Source organism: Trichoplusia ni, chromosome 20, assembly GCF_003590095.1.
Source record: "Trichoplusia ni isolate ovarian cell line Hi5 chromosome 20, tn1, whole genome shotgun sequence".
Taxonomy (NCBI): Eukaryota; Metazoa; Arthropoda; class Insecta; order Lepidoptera; family Noctuidae; genus Trichoplusia; species Trichoplusia ni.
Window position 1 is genome coordinate 6,748,876 of NC_039497.1, and position 20,197 is coordinate 6,769,072.

The 20,197-nt window shown below is 34.1% G+C and overlaps 1 protein-coding gene across 1 annotated transcript; it reads left to right on the forward strand.

Annotated features, from left to right (window-relative positions):
• Positions 1-9,827: 9,827 nt before the first annotated feature.
• LOC113503972 lies at positions 9,828-15,545 on the forward strand. The gene is made up of 4 exons (XM_026886116.1): positions 9,828-9,993; positions 12,765-13,029; positions 14,430-14,696; positions 15,339-15,545. Exons 1-4 carry the CDS (start codon positions 9,845-9,847, stop codon positions 15,501-15,503), a joined length of 846 nt encoding a protein of 281 aa, XP_026741917.1. The 5' UTR covers positions 9,828-9,844; the 3' UTR covers positions 15,504-15,545.
• Positions 15,546-20,197: the final 4,652 nt, after the last annotated feature.

The following is a 20,197-nucleotide window of genomic DNA, read 5'->3' on the forward strand; positions in this document are numbered from 1 at the left end:
AGGTTAAGTTTTAATTATTTTTTTTGGCATTTCATTTCAGTCCATAGTTTGGGCCTTTAGTGGCCGTTATTTTTTTAGAAGCTTTTGTTTACTCTCACCTGATTCTTTGTCTGTCATTAAATCTTGCTACATAATGCTTGCGTCTTTATTTTCATGTACTGTGTATTGTGGTGCTATAGTATGAGTAGGTGATCCTATCTAATATAACGAAACACCAAGCCAAATTGAATTGTCTTGCGATTACTGTAAACATTTTTAACCTCCTCCCGTAATATACTAATTAACAGTCAAAATTAACTGCAGACCGAATAACTGGATTCATTATACAGGACAGATACTAAATCAGTATCATCTTCAAATGATTTGACTGCATGGATAGCCGAGTGGTTGAGGTCACCACGCTAAACCCACAGATCGCGACGTGTCGCAGGTTCGATCCCCGCGTATGAGAAATATTTGCGTGATCGTGATCAATACTTTTGATGAGTCTGAATATTTTTGTGCACAAGGGTTAAATTCCATAATTATTCGTTGTAAAAAAAACGATTCTTCGAAATTAAAACCGAATTAACTCAGGCAGGTTACGTAATTGCTCGTTTATATATTAAAGTAACGAAACCGAAATTTTTAATTAACTGGAATCCCACATCCAATAATGGCGATCAATTCTCAAACCCTTCTGAAAAATCTGAAAGAAAAAAATAACTTTAGCACAAAAGCCTCTACTAATCTCCTCTGATTACTTGGTTTTTTATATGGTTTAAGCTACATTCTAAATAAATTAAAGGCTACTTTCAAGGTGACACATAAATTAACCCTACAACTTAATGCATTTGGGTTTGAGCATGGTACCCTAATGACATAGCAATTATCTTTAAGTTTAATTCCTATTGACCCCGAACTGTCTTGACGCAAAAGTTGTCACTGTACTTTTAAACATACTTAAAAAAATCAGAAACGTAATTAAGATCCTACTTAAAACCTTTTTGGTATTAAACTTTCTGAAACTTTTGCTTTAAGATAAACGGTTCTGTTAATTCCAAGGAAGGTTTTTTTGAAAAATACTTTAGTCTTTTACGTGAAAACCTAACGAAATATCGAATCATAGACAGGGCTTAAAAGGTATTTAACGATCGTAAGCCCTTCAAATAAATTATAACATTAAAGTTTTATCATTTATTGAAAACAAATGACACACGTCCATCCGTTAGCATGCCTTTTGTATTCTAAAAGGTTGTACCTTTATTCATACTCTCGGTATCATTAGTAATTATAGTTTCAGAAAGTGTCTAGATAAAAATAAATATTTTCTACTGTGAGTCTAATATTCAGTTATTCATTTTTTTTTTCTAACTGCTCACCTACTACAAATAACAACAAGCAAAATGTATTACTTAACATAAGAATATACTTCATCTGTTATAAATAGAGGCCAATAACCTTATCAGAATTGAATAAAACCTTTTTACATATATTTTATGAAATTTCGGTCACAAAAGTCGGAAGAGTTCCCTTGGGAAATTAACACAATGTAGTTGACTACTGAAAGATAACTTTACTTCGAAAACATATTGTATGCAAGTATTAAAAGAATAACTGTAGATGAAGAAATTCTGGTGGGACTATTAACTATCGAACTGTTACTATTTTATTATTTGTAGGTTATATCATATCGAATGGAAAAGCCTATAAATATGCTTATAAAAAAGAAATAAAACCGGGCAAGTGCGCGTCGGACTCTCGTAACTGAGGGCCGAACAAATAGGCTATAGATAAATACAGTTATCGGGTGACGAATACATTTTTGTTACCGTAGGAACAATGCTTTTTTGTTCGGTATACGGCAAAGAAATTCACCATCTGTGAAGTTTCATGTTAGAAATGTCTGCCGAAACTTCAAGAGATAGCATGGTGACGGATGAACGGACAGATGAAATGACAGTGGGCTCTCAGTAAACATGTTCTGTTCTTACTGTTTCGGCACGGAACCCTGGAAATCAAACAAAAAAGTATCTATTTACTAATAACTTGCTCCTGTACCAAATGCTTTATAATCAAGAATGCTTTTGTCATCGTGTAAACGAGACAGCCTGATACTTGTGCATAGCGTTGTCTCGTTCCTACAAAAACAACTGTTCTATTTTGAAAGGTCCTGGCTAGCTAATTTTTATTCTACCTATTTCTCTGTATCTTTGTAAATGTTTATATTCATTGAAATACTTCTTTGTTCTTTAAATATTATTAAACCCGTGAAGTCTCGATCCAAGAAAAATATAAAGCCTTATTTGAAGTTTGTTGAAAATAGGGGATCAGCAGTTTCACCAGATCGTTCCTCTAAAGACTAGTTTTATCGGACCTCTAACGTGAAGTTTCGTGACACATTTTGATCCCTGTCTTTATCAAGCTGTGTTTTCACCAAGGATTCGTATCGAGTGATAAATTTTGAAGAACCAATGGATATGCTTGATCAATCCAGGTTCATTTTAGTTTATTTCTACCTGACATCTTCTACTTTTCAAAATTGTTTAATTTTTCGTTTTTCCCCACGCTATTTACAACGACCGATGAATGAATGAGAATTGGATAAAATTGGTACTATTTATATTATTCTAAGTATTTTCCCAACACGTAATTCAGTACAATACAATGAATTTCCAATTATTGTGTTGGCAAAATGCTTAAGAGGATAGGAATAGTTTCAAATTAAATTCCAATTGCCATTCATTCATCGGTCATTGTAAATAGCAGAATAGGGACCCAGGTGCCCCACCTGTGTGATATTTTTTTCTGAAATACACACAACACTCAAAGAGTACCGTCTTTTTGTTCATGACGTATTGAATACATTTTCATATTTTTGGAAACCTGTGTAACAGACTATTATACCAGATAATATTTCTTTAGTTGAATACTCTATTCAAATGTTAGCGTCGTAGTTTGTCATAACAACAAACATTGCGACATTGAAGACACCTTCAAAATCTGACTCTTAACATTTTATAAAAGTAGTTTCAAATATTCTTCAAGTGTTTCTATCATAAAACCAGAAAGATTTTCACCGTTAACAAAGTTGGGACGTCACACAATAGGATGACGTCATTATCATGAGTTCGTTATCTCGGACTTTCGAAATATCATAATAGAAAAAAATGGTGAATGTTTTAGCAAACACTGCAATATTGTCAGCATTTATTTTTCTCTTTGAATACGTGTAAGAAACTGTCTAGTTTTTTTTTATCTTCAAATAACAGTCAGTAAGTTTAATAGTTTTATATAATCTTTTTGCATTAAACATATGTCCTCAGGTTTCATTGGCCCTATAAGATTTAATTTAATGAAATTTTAAAACAAATAAACTAGGCCCGCTTATGAAACGGAACGTAGAAAACATGTAATAAAAAAGAAGAGAAGAGAAAGAAGAAAAAAGAGATTTAATAAACATGCTTGTACCTTCACAAAAAAAAACCTAAAAATTCGTTGGTCAATATTTCTCCCTTCCTTTAAACTGGGTTGATACGACGGTGGGGCGAATCTTTCAACTGCCAATACAAGGTACTATTTTCAAGCTCTGTGCCAAAAATCAATAAAATTAGAGCAGTAGTTTAGTCGCAAATGATTTTTTAAGTTTTTGCAACGTTTGAACACGATGTATCTTTCCTAACAGCTGATTACGTCTATACGTATAGGTCATTTACCTTACAACGATAAATCTGAGTATAATCTACGATGCGTTGTTGCCGCTCTGACGCAAGTCACAAGACGGCCGGCCGCAGCCGCCTTTGTACCTACGAGATAGCGATTCAACTTTTGAGCGCTTTTTTATCACAACATCCAGTTTCTTACACTCCATTTACTTAATAAAATGAAAAGTTCATTTTATCAAAACAATGTGTATTTGGTCTGAACTGGCAACCCTAGCGAGGTAAATAAGGTCATATACTCACTCCATACAGTCTAACTACTCTGTTATTTTGCATAACATTATATATTGTTTTTGTGTTTTATTGCAGTTAGAAGTACAAAGTATCATTAAAATTACTTTGTAACTGATTAGTTTGTAGGAGTGGTAAATACAAGTGTAAATATTTATGTAAAAAGTGGATTGAGCAAATTAGCAATAGGCGAAATTTTATTCGTTCATAATGACCGACAGTTGTTTCTTTCAGTCTATTTGTCTGTTGATCAAAATTTCAAAATAAAAACAGCGGAATTCCTAATTTTCCTGATTATTTGGCCCTTTGGGGTTTGACACCATTCAGTACCCAGCCGATATGAGAATATCATTAGTCATCCCTTTAATTTTTCGCACTTAAGAGCAAATTTTTTGATAATAATGTTTTACTAGCCATTTATTGAAAGCATAAAAGACGTCCTTTATAACATAAGTAAAAATAAATTATACCGCATATATTTTTCTTTATTCATTGTTATCCAGAACCATTTATTTCCAAAATACCCAGATAAACGTATATAATGCGTTCGTTGCGGTAGAAACACCTTTCTCGAAGCGAATATTGTTATTGCCATGGCAACCATAATTATTAATTTTGATTGCTACTATTATAATAAAATTAAGAGATTGTTAATTATTATTAAGCGTATTATTCGCTTCTGTTCAATTTAAATTTGTGTTTGTATTATGCTGTAGCGTTTTGGCAATTTGAATTGTTGTACTTGCAAATACTTTTTTTTTATGGGAATTCATCAAATTACTCTTTCCATGGTTGAGCAGGATTATCAGACTTCTAATGACTATGTTCGTTCCTTTGTTCGTTAGATATTTTGTATATACTCGGTGTATGAATTAAGTACGATGACTCCAATTCAATCATAGAAAGCCCCTCTTTTTACGTAGGGAGGTAAAAATAATAAAATATTTAATGTTTCCTTGTTTTAAGAATTTGGATTGTTTGTTTTACTGCGTCTCACATGTTTATAATGATTTGTGTACATTTCATTACATTGAAAAAACATTGTTAATAATGTTTGCAGTACATACAATGTTTCCATGAAAAGGCTAACAAGTAAGAGTCATTTCAAAATATGAATTCTCGGAATTCCTTAAAGGAAATGATAATAGAACCTGTCAAGTGCGAGTCTGGCCTCGGAAAACTGAGGGTTCCGTTGGTTGGGTGACAAAAAATATTGGGGACCTTCAAATGAATTTGGCACTGTATCGATTTTATTTTTATTTTATGATTGTTACAACGATAAGATTTATAATTATTTATTAATTGTAGGTGCTAATTTAACTCAATACCAACAAGAGACTAGATGCTATGATGTATTATTAACGAGTTTTTGAAAAAAGTACTTAACAAACAATATTCAAAAGTTTTTATGCCCCTTTAATATATTTTAATGAATAAAGGGGCATTATTATGCAGATTAATTAAGATTCATATCTATTTTTGGAATCCTGGCCGTGTGTTTTAAATTTTTAGCAATCCCAAAAAAAAACATTTAAGTTTATTCAAACGTTTAGAGATTTACCATCGTTTGAGCGAGCAAAGTGCACAAGCTTTTCGAAATTGCCAGCCGAAGTAAGCTGTAACCAGAAAATGATTAAATATTAAAGATGAGAGCGGCAACTCTTCGCTACAGTTTAACTTTAAGAAACATTTGAAGTGCCAGAAAACTAGTTATAAAGTCAAGCTGATACAAGTTCACTTGTGAAACTACAATTTATTAAGAAAGTAGAGGATAGCACTTTGTTCATTGGTGATTTCAAGGTTTATATCCGGATTCATGAAAATTATGATCATGAATCATTTGATATCTAAATCCTTTAGCCAAGTAACATTACGACAATCGTTTTAATGTATGGGGATGACAGCTCAAAGTCACGTGACTTAATGAAATGTCAAATACATTCGAGCGTTTTCTATTGGCGTTAAATATTGTAGACATTAGAGAAGCTAGTCATTAAGCCATTACTTTTCCGACATTCTACGGGTTATTTTTTTTAGTAACGATCCGACCAAATAAATTTAATCTTTGCGTGGCGGATTTTCATAAACATTCAACATGTGCAATGACACCGAAAGAGACACAGAACAAGCATTAGTAAATCACAAAAACGCTTGTTATATGTGGGGATCGAACTCAAGACACTTCGCGCACAGTGGGTTTGGCGTGGTTACCTCAACCACTATTCTAACCATGCAGTCAACGTGCAGTTACCCTAGCCATGTAAAATGGGTTTGGAGGTCAGATAGACTGTCGCTCTACGTAAATTACGTCACTTAGGTAACACAAACGTTGAGACAGGAAGCCGAGCTTAGCATAGCTCGGAACAAGCCTTGATTAAAGCTGACCTATTTTGATTCCCGTATGAGATACCATTGTATTCAGATTTGGTTCAGTACTTGGGGTACTGATTACAAGTAAGACGGCTAAAGGATGATGACCAATGAGGAATACCAGAATTGAGTTTAGAGACTCAGGTATATGAAATATGTGAATCTATCTGTGATATGTGAATCTTTTGCATTTGCTTAGTTTAAATCCTTTAGTTCCGAAATTTTGATTAGGTACATCCCAAGGCTGCAGAGACACACAGTATCTAGTTTTACATTAGTTTTTGAAAAAGAGTAGGATATTAAAACTTTAAAGATATTTGTGTTTCTTCTTTGTCACAGATTTTTCATTCTAAAGATAGTGAAAATAGGAACTTTGTTATTTTCAGTTTTATTTATGTATTGTAGGTGATTTTTTTTACCAGTTAATTCTGACGCTGATATAATAGTCAATGACAAATAATCTATACTAATATATGAAGCTGAAGAGTTTGTTTGTTTGTTTGAACGCGCTAATCTCAGGAACTACTGGTCCAAATTGAAAAATTCTTTTTGTGTTGAATAGACCATTCATCGAGAAAGGCTTTAGGCCATAAACCATCACGCTGCGACTAATAGGAGCGAAGATACAATAGAAAATGTGACAAAAACAGGGCAGGTATAAATCATAACTTATATCTTCTACCCACGGGGACGAAGTCGCGGGCAACAGCTAGTATTACATAAAACTGACAAGTCCTACTTGCTACAGAACTATTCCTGTAAATCAAAGGTTCAAAATTAAGAAGAAACAAATGTATCAGTAACCTTCTTTAACTTCACATAGCACTGGCCCTTAACACATTGTTCAAACAAAAACAAATTAAAAACAAAACTGTGTACCTCATTAATTTTGTTCGTTTAACCGACATGCAATGCTTTAGTACAGTAATGAGTTTAACCACGACTGGACTGTTCAGGTGTGGAAAATAATTACACCCGGTGCCATTAATAATTCTTTCAGCGAATAAACATTGGGATCTGCTTAAATTATTAATTCGTTTCGCTTTAATTAATTGTTTTGTTTTGAATTAAATGTTATAATTGTTCTAAATGTGCAGTGCTTGGTGACGTAAGTTATAAATGTCTTAAAAATCATAGTATTTGACTTATATCATTACAATTTTATGTTTTTATTCAATCTATAGTACTAGTCACGAAAAATATCGATGATGCTGATACTTTGCCAAAAAAACACTTAATTATAATAGTTCTGTAACCTAAATATTGATAAAAATATACTGTCTAATCGCGCTAATCTTAGGAACTACTGTTCCGATTTGAAGAATTTCAATGTAAGAAAGTCCATTTCTTGTAGAAGGTAATGAGCAAAGCAGTAATTAAATATGTTACAAAAATGGGGAGAAGTTGCATTCGCTTAAAAATTTTGAAACAAGTCCTAAATTACTAACGTGTATATTCTTAACCACGTGGAAAAAGTCGCTTGTAAAAGGTAGGTTTCAATTTTTTGTATTTATTTTAGCTACACGCAGAGAGAGTGCAGATTCGACTCTTTGACTTAGACATACTCTATTTATTTATCTGTAAGAGTAATATTACAGACTCGTTAAGTAAGCTTTCAATCAAACAAAAAAAGGCCAAGTACGAGTTCGGGTCGCGACTCTAAGGTCCCGTACAAATAGGCTAAATATAAACAATTCGGTCTTATGACAAGTTATCACCGTAAGAATTTTCGGTCTTCATTTCTCGTATTTGTTCCTACAGAGGCAATAAGTTGAAAATTTCAACTACCGAAATATATCGGTTTATGAAATACAGCCAAGTTAACGGATGGACGGATAGACAGACTAACAGACGAGAAGGCAGCAGTGTCTCAATAATAGTGCTCCGTTTCTATCCTTTTCCTACTGAATCCCAAAAATAATCATTTATTACTGTCCAGTATTCACGAACAGCTTGCAAGAAAAGTACAATCAGCAACCAAATGATAAGTCCGTCATTTACAATTATCATAAACGTTCCTTGTCTTCCAAAAAACAAAAGGTACATACATTATCAGTAAGTTTACACTTTTAAAAATCTTTTATCTCAAATACTAGAAATCCCATTGCATGTTATCGTTAATCAAACAGTATTCATACACTTTTCTTGCTAACTGTACTCCAAGTAATTTCAAACAAAAAGTATTAATCACAATTAAGAAGCGAAGAAAACAATATTAAATGCATCGTGGGAATAAACTACTGGCAAATTGCAAGAACTTGGGTAATACCTCCCAGAGAATCGTTTTATCCAACTTCTTTATATTTCTTTAGCTTATGACAGTAATAAAATAAAAAACTAAAGAGGTTGAACTCCGTAGTCTGCATCTATTCGGGATCGTAAAATATGTTTGCTTTTGATAGCTCTATTCTGGAAGCAAAAATAATTTATTCTATGTTTTGAATTTTGCTGCAGGGATAAATCTGTTACTGACTTATTTTAGTTCAAAATGATATGCCAATAGAAGTAGACTGAAAAGTGTACTTCTCGTTTCTAAATCAAAATTTTTAATGAAAGCCTTGAAGTACCAATACAATCGCGAGTACGAATGTGACTTTTTCAACGTTAGGTGTATTATATTATTTTTACCACTGACAAAGGAAATACAGGTTTTTTCCTATTTTAGGCTACGCCTAGTCAGTACTCTAAATTACTTAAAAGGATTTTATTCACCCTTTCAGAAAAAATAAATAATTGATTTGATTTATTAAAAAAAGGGCGACGGAAAACATCGCAAAAATCTGAAGTAAAAATAACAAAATCTGAAATCGCCAACCTGCATTAGAACAGCGTAGAGATCAATGCTCTATCCTCCCTCAAGTGAAGAGGCATACAACCAGCTCTGAGATATTAATAGGCTGGTATATATAACATGAATTACTCAAAATTAATGGAAATCAATGTCAAAATTTACCATCGAACCGATCCCGTGACGTATGTATATCCAAGACCCCGTTCTATAAATGTCAAAACGTCTTATTAACTCCTAGGCATTAGCAATTAAGTTTGACTTAGACAGACAGGTAATTGGAATAACCAGCCTCGATAGTTTGTAATGGAGTGATGTGTTCAATTTCATAAGCAAGGTTAGCATGTGAAAGACTTGTTTTTGCACCCGACTTCGCTTAGTACACGTCTGTTATTGCAGTAATAAATTTTGTTATAGAATTCTAACTATTTTAAAAGGGTTGAGTGTTTGACGGGTGAAAACGGACACAAAAAGTCGCAACTCTTCTTCTTATTCTTCTTCTTTGCCTTATCCTTTTCCCATTATTAGGAGTCAGATTTCCTTGCAGATAGTTTGTGATGCAAGTGACATGAAAATATCAATAGCTATATCTCCAGAATTTACATTAGTTACGGACTCCCCTAGGGCTCCATGTCTCAAATTCAACAAATCTTTTGGTTGAGCGAAACACTAATATCGTTCTCTCCAACAGGGTTTGAGAATAAGTAACTGGTGTCTGGAAGTTATCAAACAGATTCTGAAGATAGTAAAAAATATGAACGTGACATTTAAAGTGGCATCGCCCTACGAATGCGATTCCATTCACCTTTACAATTTCAAGTACAACACGTTTGATCCCACATGGAAACAATCCGTCATCGGATGCAAGATCCTCATGATTCTACAGCACATGTATAAATTCAGGTACTTATAGAGCTTTTTCAAGAGTAATCATATTTAATGTAAAACATGTTTAGGATAACTTTGCAATATCAAGATTTGCGAGTGTGACTTTTACATTTTAGTAGTCATCCCAATAGATAGTCTAATAGTATTCCAGTACACGCCAAAGCCGACCCGACGATACAGCTTGGCGAAGCTCTGTAGGCTATTCAAAATTCTTCTCGATTAGATTGAGTTGTATTGTCGGATCGATTGTTTTGATGTATGTTCTCGGCATTTTGCGAAAAATTGAGACTAGCTCAACTCCTCGACTCTTAATGATCTTTCAAACGTATCTTGCTTCACGTGATGTGTGTTATCGCTACAAGACTTTCCCTTTAATTTTAGTTGATTTCAAACTCTTTTTAAAGTCAAAAATAAGGTTTTTTGTTTGCATGGCTTGCTGATAAAAACGTAATAAATCTCACAAATGGATAAAGCTATTATGCCGACTTCGTGCTAAGATATTGTCAATAACATATGCTATAATAATGTTAATAATATCTTTTTTTCAGTATATCCTACGTATACGATGATATGACTAATGTAACACTCGTCGAAGGCAAATTGAACTTGTCTGTTATCCCACACAACTGGGCAGATGTGTACTTGCGTCCTGTCATCTTAAGACCAGAACTGCTGACAATCGCCTCTCCAATACAGGCTATTTACCCTTGGAGGTAAGGAAACTAGAACAAACTATTTTTGTTTTTATCTATACTAATATATAAAGCTGAAGAGTTTGTTTGTTTGTACGCGCTAATCTCAGGAACTACTAGTCCAAAATGAGAAAATCTTTTTGTGTTGAATAGACCTTTCATCGAGAAAGGCTTTAGGCTATAAACCATCACGCTGCGACTAATAGGAGCTAAGATACAATGGAAAATGTGAAAAAAACCGGGCAGGTATACCTAAATCATAACTTATATCTTCTACCCACGGGGACGAAGTCGCGGGCAACAGCTAGTCAGAGATAAACTTTAATTATAGGAGTACAATTGGAATTCACGTGTAGTGAGAATCTTTTTCCGTCAGAACTATGTACTTTTTTCTTTTGTTTTCGACTGGCTGGTACTTCGATTCATTTCAGATTCATTTTTACGTCACACAGTTTTAATGCGATTTGTTAATAAGTATTGAATTTTAGATTTCTGACAGTGAAAAATATGCCCGAAAGTAAGGCTAATGATTATGCAAGAGATGCATTTGTTTTTGCAATTTACTCTATTGATAAATATACGCTATTGGTTTTTAAGTCGACACTCGCAACGCATCCTTATTGGAATCGAGGCGAAAAGCTCCACATTTCCCCAACACGCAATAATCCAGCCTGAATATTTTGGAACCATATAAATCTGAACTTTATAGAATTGTGATAGGTACACATAATCTTGACATACATTCACATACTTATAAATAAACGGATCGAGTTTTCACATTCGAATGAATCTGAAAGACAGAACCAATACCTGTACTGAAAGGATTGTGACATTCGAAAACATGTTATGTTGGAAACTTTCAAATTGCATTCCTAGTGAAGTCTAGAAATTCTATTTCTACGTAAATCACCATTACAAGTATGTAAAAATTCTTAGTTATTCAAAACACGACTGTATAACGGTGAACGAAAACATTGTGAAGGAATTTGGGATTAAAAATATTTGGGAGCTGAGTTCCAGTCTAAACACAATATTATTAAAAAAAAAGAAGCAAATAAAAATCCGTTAGTACAATCAACTGCTGTTGTTACGCCATGCTATATATGCTTCATATTCTACGAAAGGTCTATACACCTGTATCAAAATAAAGAATCATTTACCACAGTGAAAATTTATGCTCGCATGACACTCTGGTGACAGAAAGACAGACATACAGCGGTGCTTCAGTAATAGGGTTCCGTTTTTGTCCATTATGTAGGAAATACATCAGCTGATTTCTAAACATTGTTAGACTAAATCAAAAGCTTACTTCCAAAACTAAAAACTTCGGAATATATTACCTTACTTAGGTACTCCGTTGGCTCAGCGACCCAAAATGTGTCTTGGTCTCTCATACGAGATAGCGCCACCTCGGATCGGGAAACAATTACCTACTAGCATTAAACCTCCACCTGAATACCTTCCAGTTTAAAACTTAACCATGAAAGCTGTAGTGAATTAACGAAAATTCCGCAGACACATAAATTGTAGTGGCCTGAAAACTAAAACCTTCGTGATATCATATTTAAATTCTGCTTTACAATATTTGAATTGCTAAAATTTTGGATACCAAAGAACCAAGGCGAAAACATTATCACGATGAATGTTTCTTAAGATTATTTAACGTTACATTTCTGACTGACTTATTGAATCTCGGGACACAATAAACTATTTTTTACTTCCCTATATTATTCCAACCTTGGACATAGTTGCATGAATATGGAAAGTTTGAAACGATGCTTCGAAGAAATTATAACTGTGAGGGTTGGATCAAAAAGAACTCAGCTGCGGCTAATACATTTATGGCCTCATATACCAGTTGTTTTTTATGCTCTTTGGCTTTCTCCATTCACTTTCTTAGCCAGATAATAGAAGCCATAAATTGCCTTGACTTCTGTCGAAATGGGAGTAGGTAGACTCTCTTTTTTTGAACATACCAAAATATGTACTTTACTTCACCGGTCTACCCAGTTAGTCGCTTATTTATGTTCCATTCATGGCAAATATTGGTCATGTTGTCAAATGGCACACTGAAACTTGCCATATTTCTTACAGGTTCGGCTTCATCATTCGGCGTCCGGACTACAAGTTCTACAAGACATTCTACAGCAAACCCTTCATCAGGACCGTTTGGAACTGGTTGTATTTCATCGCAACGATTGTCGCCATCCTCTTCTATATCCTCAAGCGTTGGGAGTACAGTATCCTCGGTGGATGGGAATGCAGCTTCGCCTATGAAGTGTTGATGATTATTGGGGCCTACTGTCAGCATAGTAAGTTATTTACTATCGTCATCATAAATTTATTTATTTTTGTGTCTCTTTTTTGACATTTTGACAAAGTTTGAGAATCCCAAAGAATGTATCGTCACTTTGGAAACGATTATTTCCGACGTTTTAATACACTCACTTTCTTTAGTTGCAAAGCTAGCTTTAATTTTATCGGACCAAACCTTTAACTCTAATTTCTTTGTATGATTTATTATGAAAGCGATTTAAACGAGACCACATATTTATTTTTTGTGTTTGCATATTCATTTTACGTTTATCTTTGTGTCTGCGTCTGTGTTTTTCTGTCTGCTTGTACTAGGGACTAGCAACATTTATCATCACAAATGCTTTGTTATAAAACTTTGAAATTTAACTTATCCACGTTGCACATGACGTTGAGACAAGTTTATGGCTTTACTGACAAAATGAAACGAAAATATAAAGATGCAAGAGCAGCTTACGTTGAATAAACGGAGTTTTATGTATGTCAGTATTAAAATGATGAAATTCGGTTACACTGTCAATATGATAAAACAAAGACTATTTACTAGATATAAAACATTTCTTACCAACCAGGCTGGTTACATGAGGCCCAGAATAGAGAGTCGTGGAAGGATTTGGGGGAGGCCTTTGCCCAGCAGTGGGACACAGTAGGCTAGGGTTAAAAAAAAACCATTTCTAGTTCACTGTACCCAAATAAATTACTTGAAACAAAATTGATTGAGAATTAAAATACAATCAAATGTTTCAGTATCCCGAATTATCAATGCAAATTTTTGTTGTTTTGGTAGTTTAGCTATTGAAATATTCGTTACTGAATAGTGTTTTTGAATACAATTTTGGTACAAATTTCTATTGTAGGTCAGATTATTTCAACTTACTTCTATTGTTATAAATCTTTTATTCTCGTAATTGAGTTAAGTGAATGTGGATTAAGCTTCTATATTAACTTTTTTTACTTCGCTCTGTTTTTTCATTATGGATTAGAAAAAAAATAAGAGTATCCATTTGCCTAGTTAAAGGATCAGCAGATAATCAGATCGAATTAAAAGAAATTCATTTAGATAAAATACTTTCGACTTTTTCAATCCGCTTAAAGGGTGGTGAGGAACCTGTGATAGATGAGATTTTGATCGTTGCTCTTAATAGGCAATCTTACCGTTGGCTCAGCGACCCGAAATGTGTTTATGCCTCTGGTGCGAGAGAGCGCCACTTTATCCAATCCTTGACCACTTCTAGCCAGGCATGATCGGCATGAAGCGCCCGAGGGCCCGCCTCAGCGGTATTAATAGACAATCGAAAAAACCGATTAAATGCGAGTCAGACTTGCGACACTAGCATAAGGAAAAACATAAAGCAATAAAAATACTTTATGAAATACAATCTGGTGACTGATGAGCAGACAGACACACCGACAGCAGAGCCTCGTTAATTTTGTTTTTTTTTTATCTTTTGGGTACTTATCTCTACCAAAAAAAATATAGTACCAAAAGTCCTTATTCCCACAGTCCCCCCAATGGATGCAAAGCTTCCATCGAGAAGGATCGCCTACTTCATTTTCTTCATGTTCTCGTACGTCGTCTACACCTACTACACTTCAAACTTGCTCTCGGGCCTCGTGAACGATCACGACAAAGTCCTTACTTTGGAGATGTTGGCTGACAGTCCTCTTGAATTCGTCATAGTCAACTATATGCAGCTGTCTTCGGTTGGCAGCGTAAGTATTAAATATATTGCACTTATCATTAGGTTGTAGTGTTAATCCAATGGGAGTTATTGAGTTGCAAGTGTCTTTGAATAATTAATTATCTATAGTGAAGATGGAATAACTTATATTACCTGCTATAAAAAATGCAAATGTGAGTCAAACTAGTGACACTGAGGGTTCTGTACAAACAGGAAATCAAATGTTTGAAACCAGATTTATTCAATACCAAAAACATGTTAAAATAAAAATCGTTTCAAAGATCAACCTGAACTTAACTATTTAGTTTTTGTTTTTTAATGACAGAAAAAATACATCATCTGTAAAAAAATACAATTGTGTAGTAGCTATTAGATTCGTGAGGTACAGACTCACATATAAAAAGAACTAACGGACAGCCAGCGGTACCTCAGTAATAGGGCTCCGATTTTACACCAATCGCACCGAATCCAAAAGAGTGGTAAACAGATCTTAGAAAAAATATTACAGGTATCAGCTAACCACCTCTTAATATAGTGTCGCAGTTTTAAAAGAGTGATACGTCTCACTTCTTCACATACAGATATCTCTCTTTTGGAAGCAGTGTTATTCTTCTTTCTGAAGTTATTCAATGTATAACTTTGCTTTATCTTCTTCCTTTGCAAACCTCCACAGCTAAGCAGCTACGGCCACAATATTAGTGTGTTGAAAGACAAGTTGCTTCACATGCGTTCGGTATCTGTTCCCGAGGGTCTGGCAGACGTGCTGGAGAATAAGGTGGCTTTACTGTCGGACTATGCTACCATTTACCCGTATATGATAAAAAGTAAGTCTATATAATCTTAGAGATACAAGAAGAACAAGAAGAATAGTTGAATTTTGTAGTGTAAGGAAAGAAGTTTTGGACTACCTTAGTAATTTAGCTAGTAGTCAATACTGTTTATTATTGTAAGCCAATTTAACCCCCGAGGTAAGTATTTGTACCTCATACCTATTATTGTAATGAACATTCTGCTCTTAAATTATAAGAACGTTGTTAGTTTATATCCATAGCTTTGCGGTCAATCACTTTCCTTTCTACAGCTAGCATAGCTCTTGCTTGCAGCGCAGAGAAGTTTTTTTTTCTGTCGCTACTCTTTTTAGCTCAAATGTTAGGGTGGTTTAACTAAATCCTACTTAGTTTATGGATGTTCGACAAAGTTGCATGTATGTACGTGCAATCAAGTATAGTAGGTACAATTAAAGTTAATTTTATTTTCAGTGTACGACAATGAAGATATATGCAAACTGGTAGCAGTGGACCTTATATCAAAGACCAAAAAATATTTATTTACTTCGAAAAGTTTCGCCTATAGGGAAAAATTTAAAGTTGGGTAAGTTTCTCACGTACATCAGGTATATTTTTTAATGTCTGTTTCTTAATTTTTTTTTTAATTCAAGAACATAATGCTCATGAAATCCAGTCATTCAATGCGTATGTACCAGATTTGTTAAATTCACTGAAATTATCTTTTACAGACTCTTGCGCATGGCAGAAACTGGTCTACTGAAGAAAATATGGGCATTCAACTATGATATACCGCGGTGTGCTGGCATGATACATCGACCGCAATCAAACCTACTTCAGGTTTCATTACCGCTTTTAATACTCGCCTGCACTTACGTCCTTTCGTTATTGATATTTGCAGCCGAATGTATGCGATATAAGATGACACAAGTTTATCCTTATGTTAACTAAGATGTTTCTACTGCTAATCAGATTTTGTCTATAGAAAAAGCTAGAAGGTCACAAGTTTATCTAGGCCACAGACACAGATGTAAACAATTGAATTAGGTTGTTTTTGAGCTTCACACTTACCTCATGCAATGATTTATCCATGTAGCTTTTTTATTGAAAACGTAATGAAAGGAAGATATTATAATTTTCTAACTGTATAGTTAATCAATTAGAATGACGATCATTCTAATTTTTGATAAACTTAGACATATCATGGCAGAAAAAGTTTGAAAAACATTTATAAAAGGACAAGAACAATATTTTGCGAGTTGACCTCGACCCTTTTTTATCGGGGAAATTCCTCAATGACGGCCATGGCCTGTAAGAGCCCGTTTTTCTCCTTATTTCCCAGGACGGATAAAACTGTTACCGGTTAAAGCCTCCGGAATACTTCCCACAGTTCCCTTGTACTAGGAATCACAAAAACAAAAATTGCCGCGGTTCCAGCAGGGATGCTAGTTTCCAGGTAGTCGCAACCAGAATCTTTCATACTTCCTACCGCCAATTGAGAAAGAACAGAACGCGCCGGTCGTGAACTTCAGATTTGGAGTTTCAAGGGTTCCAAGGGCCGGCAGCCGCTGAAAGCTACTGAGTCCTCAACATAACCTTACCCCAACTACGTATACCAGCTGTCCTGATAGGCTATGCATAGGACAATATACTTTAAATAAAATGTAATTCGAAACGTAAAATGATATCATACAATTTATCAAAGTTTAAATGCACACCATATGTTACTTTAGGATAAAACTGTGTGGAAGCGGCGGTCACACCACATAAGTGCACTCCGTTCAAATTAATGTAACAGTTCCTCTTTTGTAATATGCACGAAATTAAATTTAAACTATTATTTCAAGCTATTTCAAAGCTAGGTTAAATGATAAATAGGTGTATATTGTAGGATTAATTCGAGCACTTTTTTTGTTTTGTTGGATGTTCTTTTTTCAATTCGACAATTTCATGTTTGCAACATGCTTAGCGTACTACAAAAATGTACACGAACTATTGTACTTTTAAGAAGAATAACTTATCAAGTATCTTGAGAGTTCTACTCTTCAAGAATGACATTTTGAATCTTGAAAACTAAACTCATTATTATTAATAACGAAACGTTAGAGCGTTTGGTTATTAAGTGCCTGAACAATGTACTATTAATTACACGTATTAAAACAGTTTACTTTTCATTAACTTTCAACGACTTCACATAAAAGTGTTTAGTTTTAGTAGTTTAGCACTCGTATAAGTATGTGCATATGTGAGTTTTCAATAAAACTAATTGTGTCTTTGGAATTTTGTAAGCATCTCTGCTATTAACATTGCTATTAAACCATTTGCTGTTATGAACTGCTACCTTAAATTTGGGGGTATCTGCGTTTGAGCACTATTTTATTATCAATCACCAACTTAGATCGTCATATTCCTAACCTATTTAGTTCAAGGATAAACCTGCAAGACAATATGAATAAGCGTTGTGCTAAAGCGTTGATATATGAATTTTATAAAGTTTTAAACGGTGGAGTTGCACGTTCATATCTCATGATATCACGTAAGTAGATCAGCACGTATTCAATTAAGTCACACGAACGAAGTCACACGTCGATTATTAAGAAGGGAAATATTAAATGCGAATGATGAATTTGTTCATGTCATACGTGATGTTAAATGAGACTAAGGTTTATGGAGTACAAGAACAACTATTTTTAGTGTCTACATTTTAAAGAGAGTTGACATTGATAATCGAGGTGTTAAGTCTTTTTCTGAAATTTTCTTTACCACACCATACGATTTTAAACCTATTATAAAATAAGAAACACATTGATCTACGCCGGGTAATGCGTTGTTTGTATTCCACAATTATCATATTTCTATCAGAGGAATAGACCCTTATAAAAATCGCTCGGAATTTTCTCTCCTATTAAAATAAAATATCCTTGTGTGATACTTCAAAAGAAATTCGTCTCCAATTATTACAGACAATTAAATCGTTATTACGCCTCCGAAAGAACTTGTTCGAAGGCAAAAATTTATTGAAATCATTATTTCCTTCCAATTTTCTTAAGAAAAACAAATGGTATTTGGATACCAAATGTTCTAATTTAAAAAAAAACTTTAATGATACCTTAAAAGGATTCTTTTGTTTCGTGAAAAACTCGAAAGAGAGAACTTGTGTACACTCGTCTAGAGGTTAATTGGTCGTTTCATATTTTGCACGTGAGCAAAATATAGCGTCAGCAAAAAAGTCAACTAAAATATTAACAAACATTTTTGTGCTATTGGCCTGACGCATCTTTGGTAAAAGACCCTAAACAATTTTAGTTAAAAAATGTGCTGCCATGTTTTATTTGTATCAATAAAACACGTTTGTTAAAAAAATCATTTCTTATATTTGCTTAATATGACTATGTGGTAATTTCCCCATGATGCAATTCATGCAACTCCACCAATGCTTGTTCTGGGTCTGGGTGTCTTTTGTGCACATGATTTGCATGTTTGTGAAAACCAAAATGCATGAAAGTTGAAAGCACTTCATTTGTAAAAATACCCCATGATTTTCATGATTTTCAAGTAACTGAAAATTCATAATACCTTTCAGACTAATTTAAGCAATACCTTGACAGTATTAACGTTTCTGACTGACTCTACAAAAAAGAATCGGCACGTGTTTTTATTTTTCCTGCGCTATAGGGGTGTTAGCTTCTTCGCGTGCCTCTTTTAGGAAGCCATTACTTTTCCGTTAACTTTTTCGGTTACTTTTAAACTCGTGTTGTAAAACGCGACTGTATTTTCGTCAGATTAGGGAAATTGAGAAAGAGTTAAAGTACTTAGTAACAGAATTGTAAAATATAATTTTTGAGGTATAATTCGTAACGTGTGTATTTGACTAATAAAATCGAATTAATCCGTCAGATAGATTTCCAGGAAAAATCGAAACGACTTTTTGTCTTTAATTGAGTAAACAAAATAGGTTGATAATTATATTGTTGTATAGTCAAGGTTGCCCGCTGCCGATATTTCAAATTTACAGCTATATTTTTTAGACATCTTTTGCTGGCCAGACTCTGTGAACGACGATCAGCTGATAATTACATGCGATCTAAGTTCAGTTTCCTTTGCTCGATTCGCAATTTACTTCACGAGTCTAAAATCCATCACGAACTTCCAGTGAAAATCGCAAATAGCTGAGTTAAACTATCTATTTCTAGGAGTTTTATAAGTTGAGGCTATACAAGGAGACTGTAGGTCGTGTATTACAGTTGAGCCATACAACTGTTTCCTGAAAATTCACTCCTGAGGAGTTTTCAAAGAAAAGTCTTGATTCCACTCCAGAAAACTCACCACTACCTTTTAAAGCAAGGCAGAGTTGTCGAGTGTTGAAGAGAGATGGCGCTCTACGCGGTGTGATACGCCACCTCGCTATTCCACGGCAAAATGAGTTGTATTTTAAAAATGGTAGTAGGAATCAAGTAGCTAATCGTAGTCATTTAAGTAAGGCACCGTTGGCGCGAATAAATTCTTTAGAAGCTCAATACTCAATGTTAAAATACTTTCCAAGAAAAAGTTAGGTAGGTACTTAGTTACGAATGTTACGATTCCTAACGTAAAGAAGTACAATACCATTTTTTTCGGATAGACCATTTTTCTTTACAACTGGTAAATAGAATGAAGTAAGTAGTTATGTGTATTGCGGTGAGTAAATTTAGACTTATGAAACTGTACGGGGTCCGAAAACAGATTTCAAGCCATGTCATAATAATTT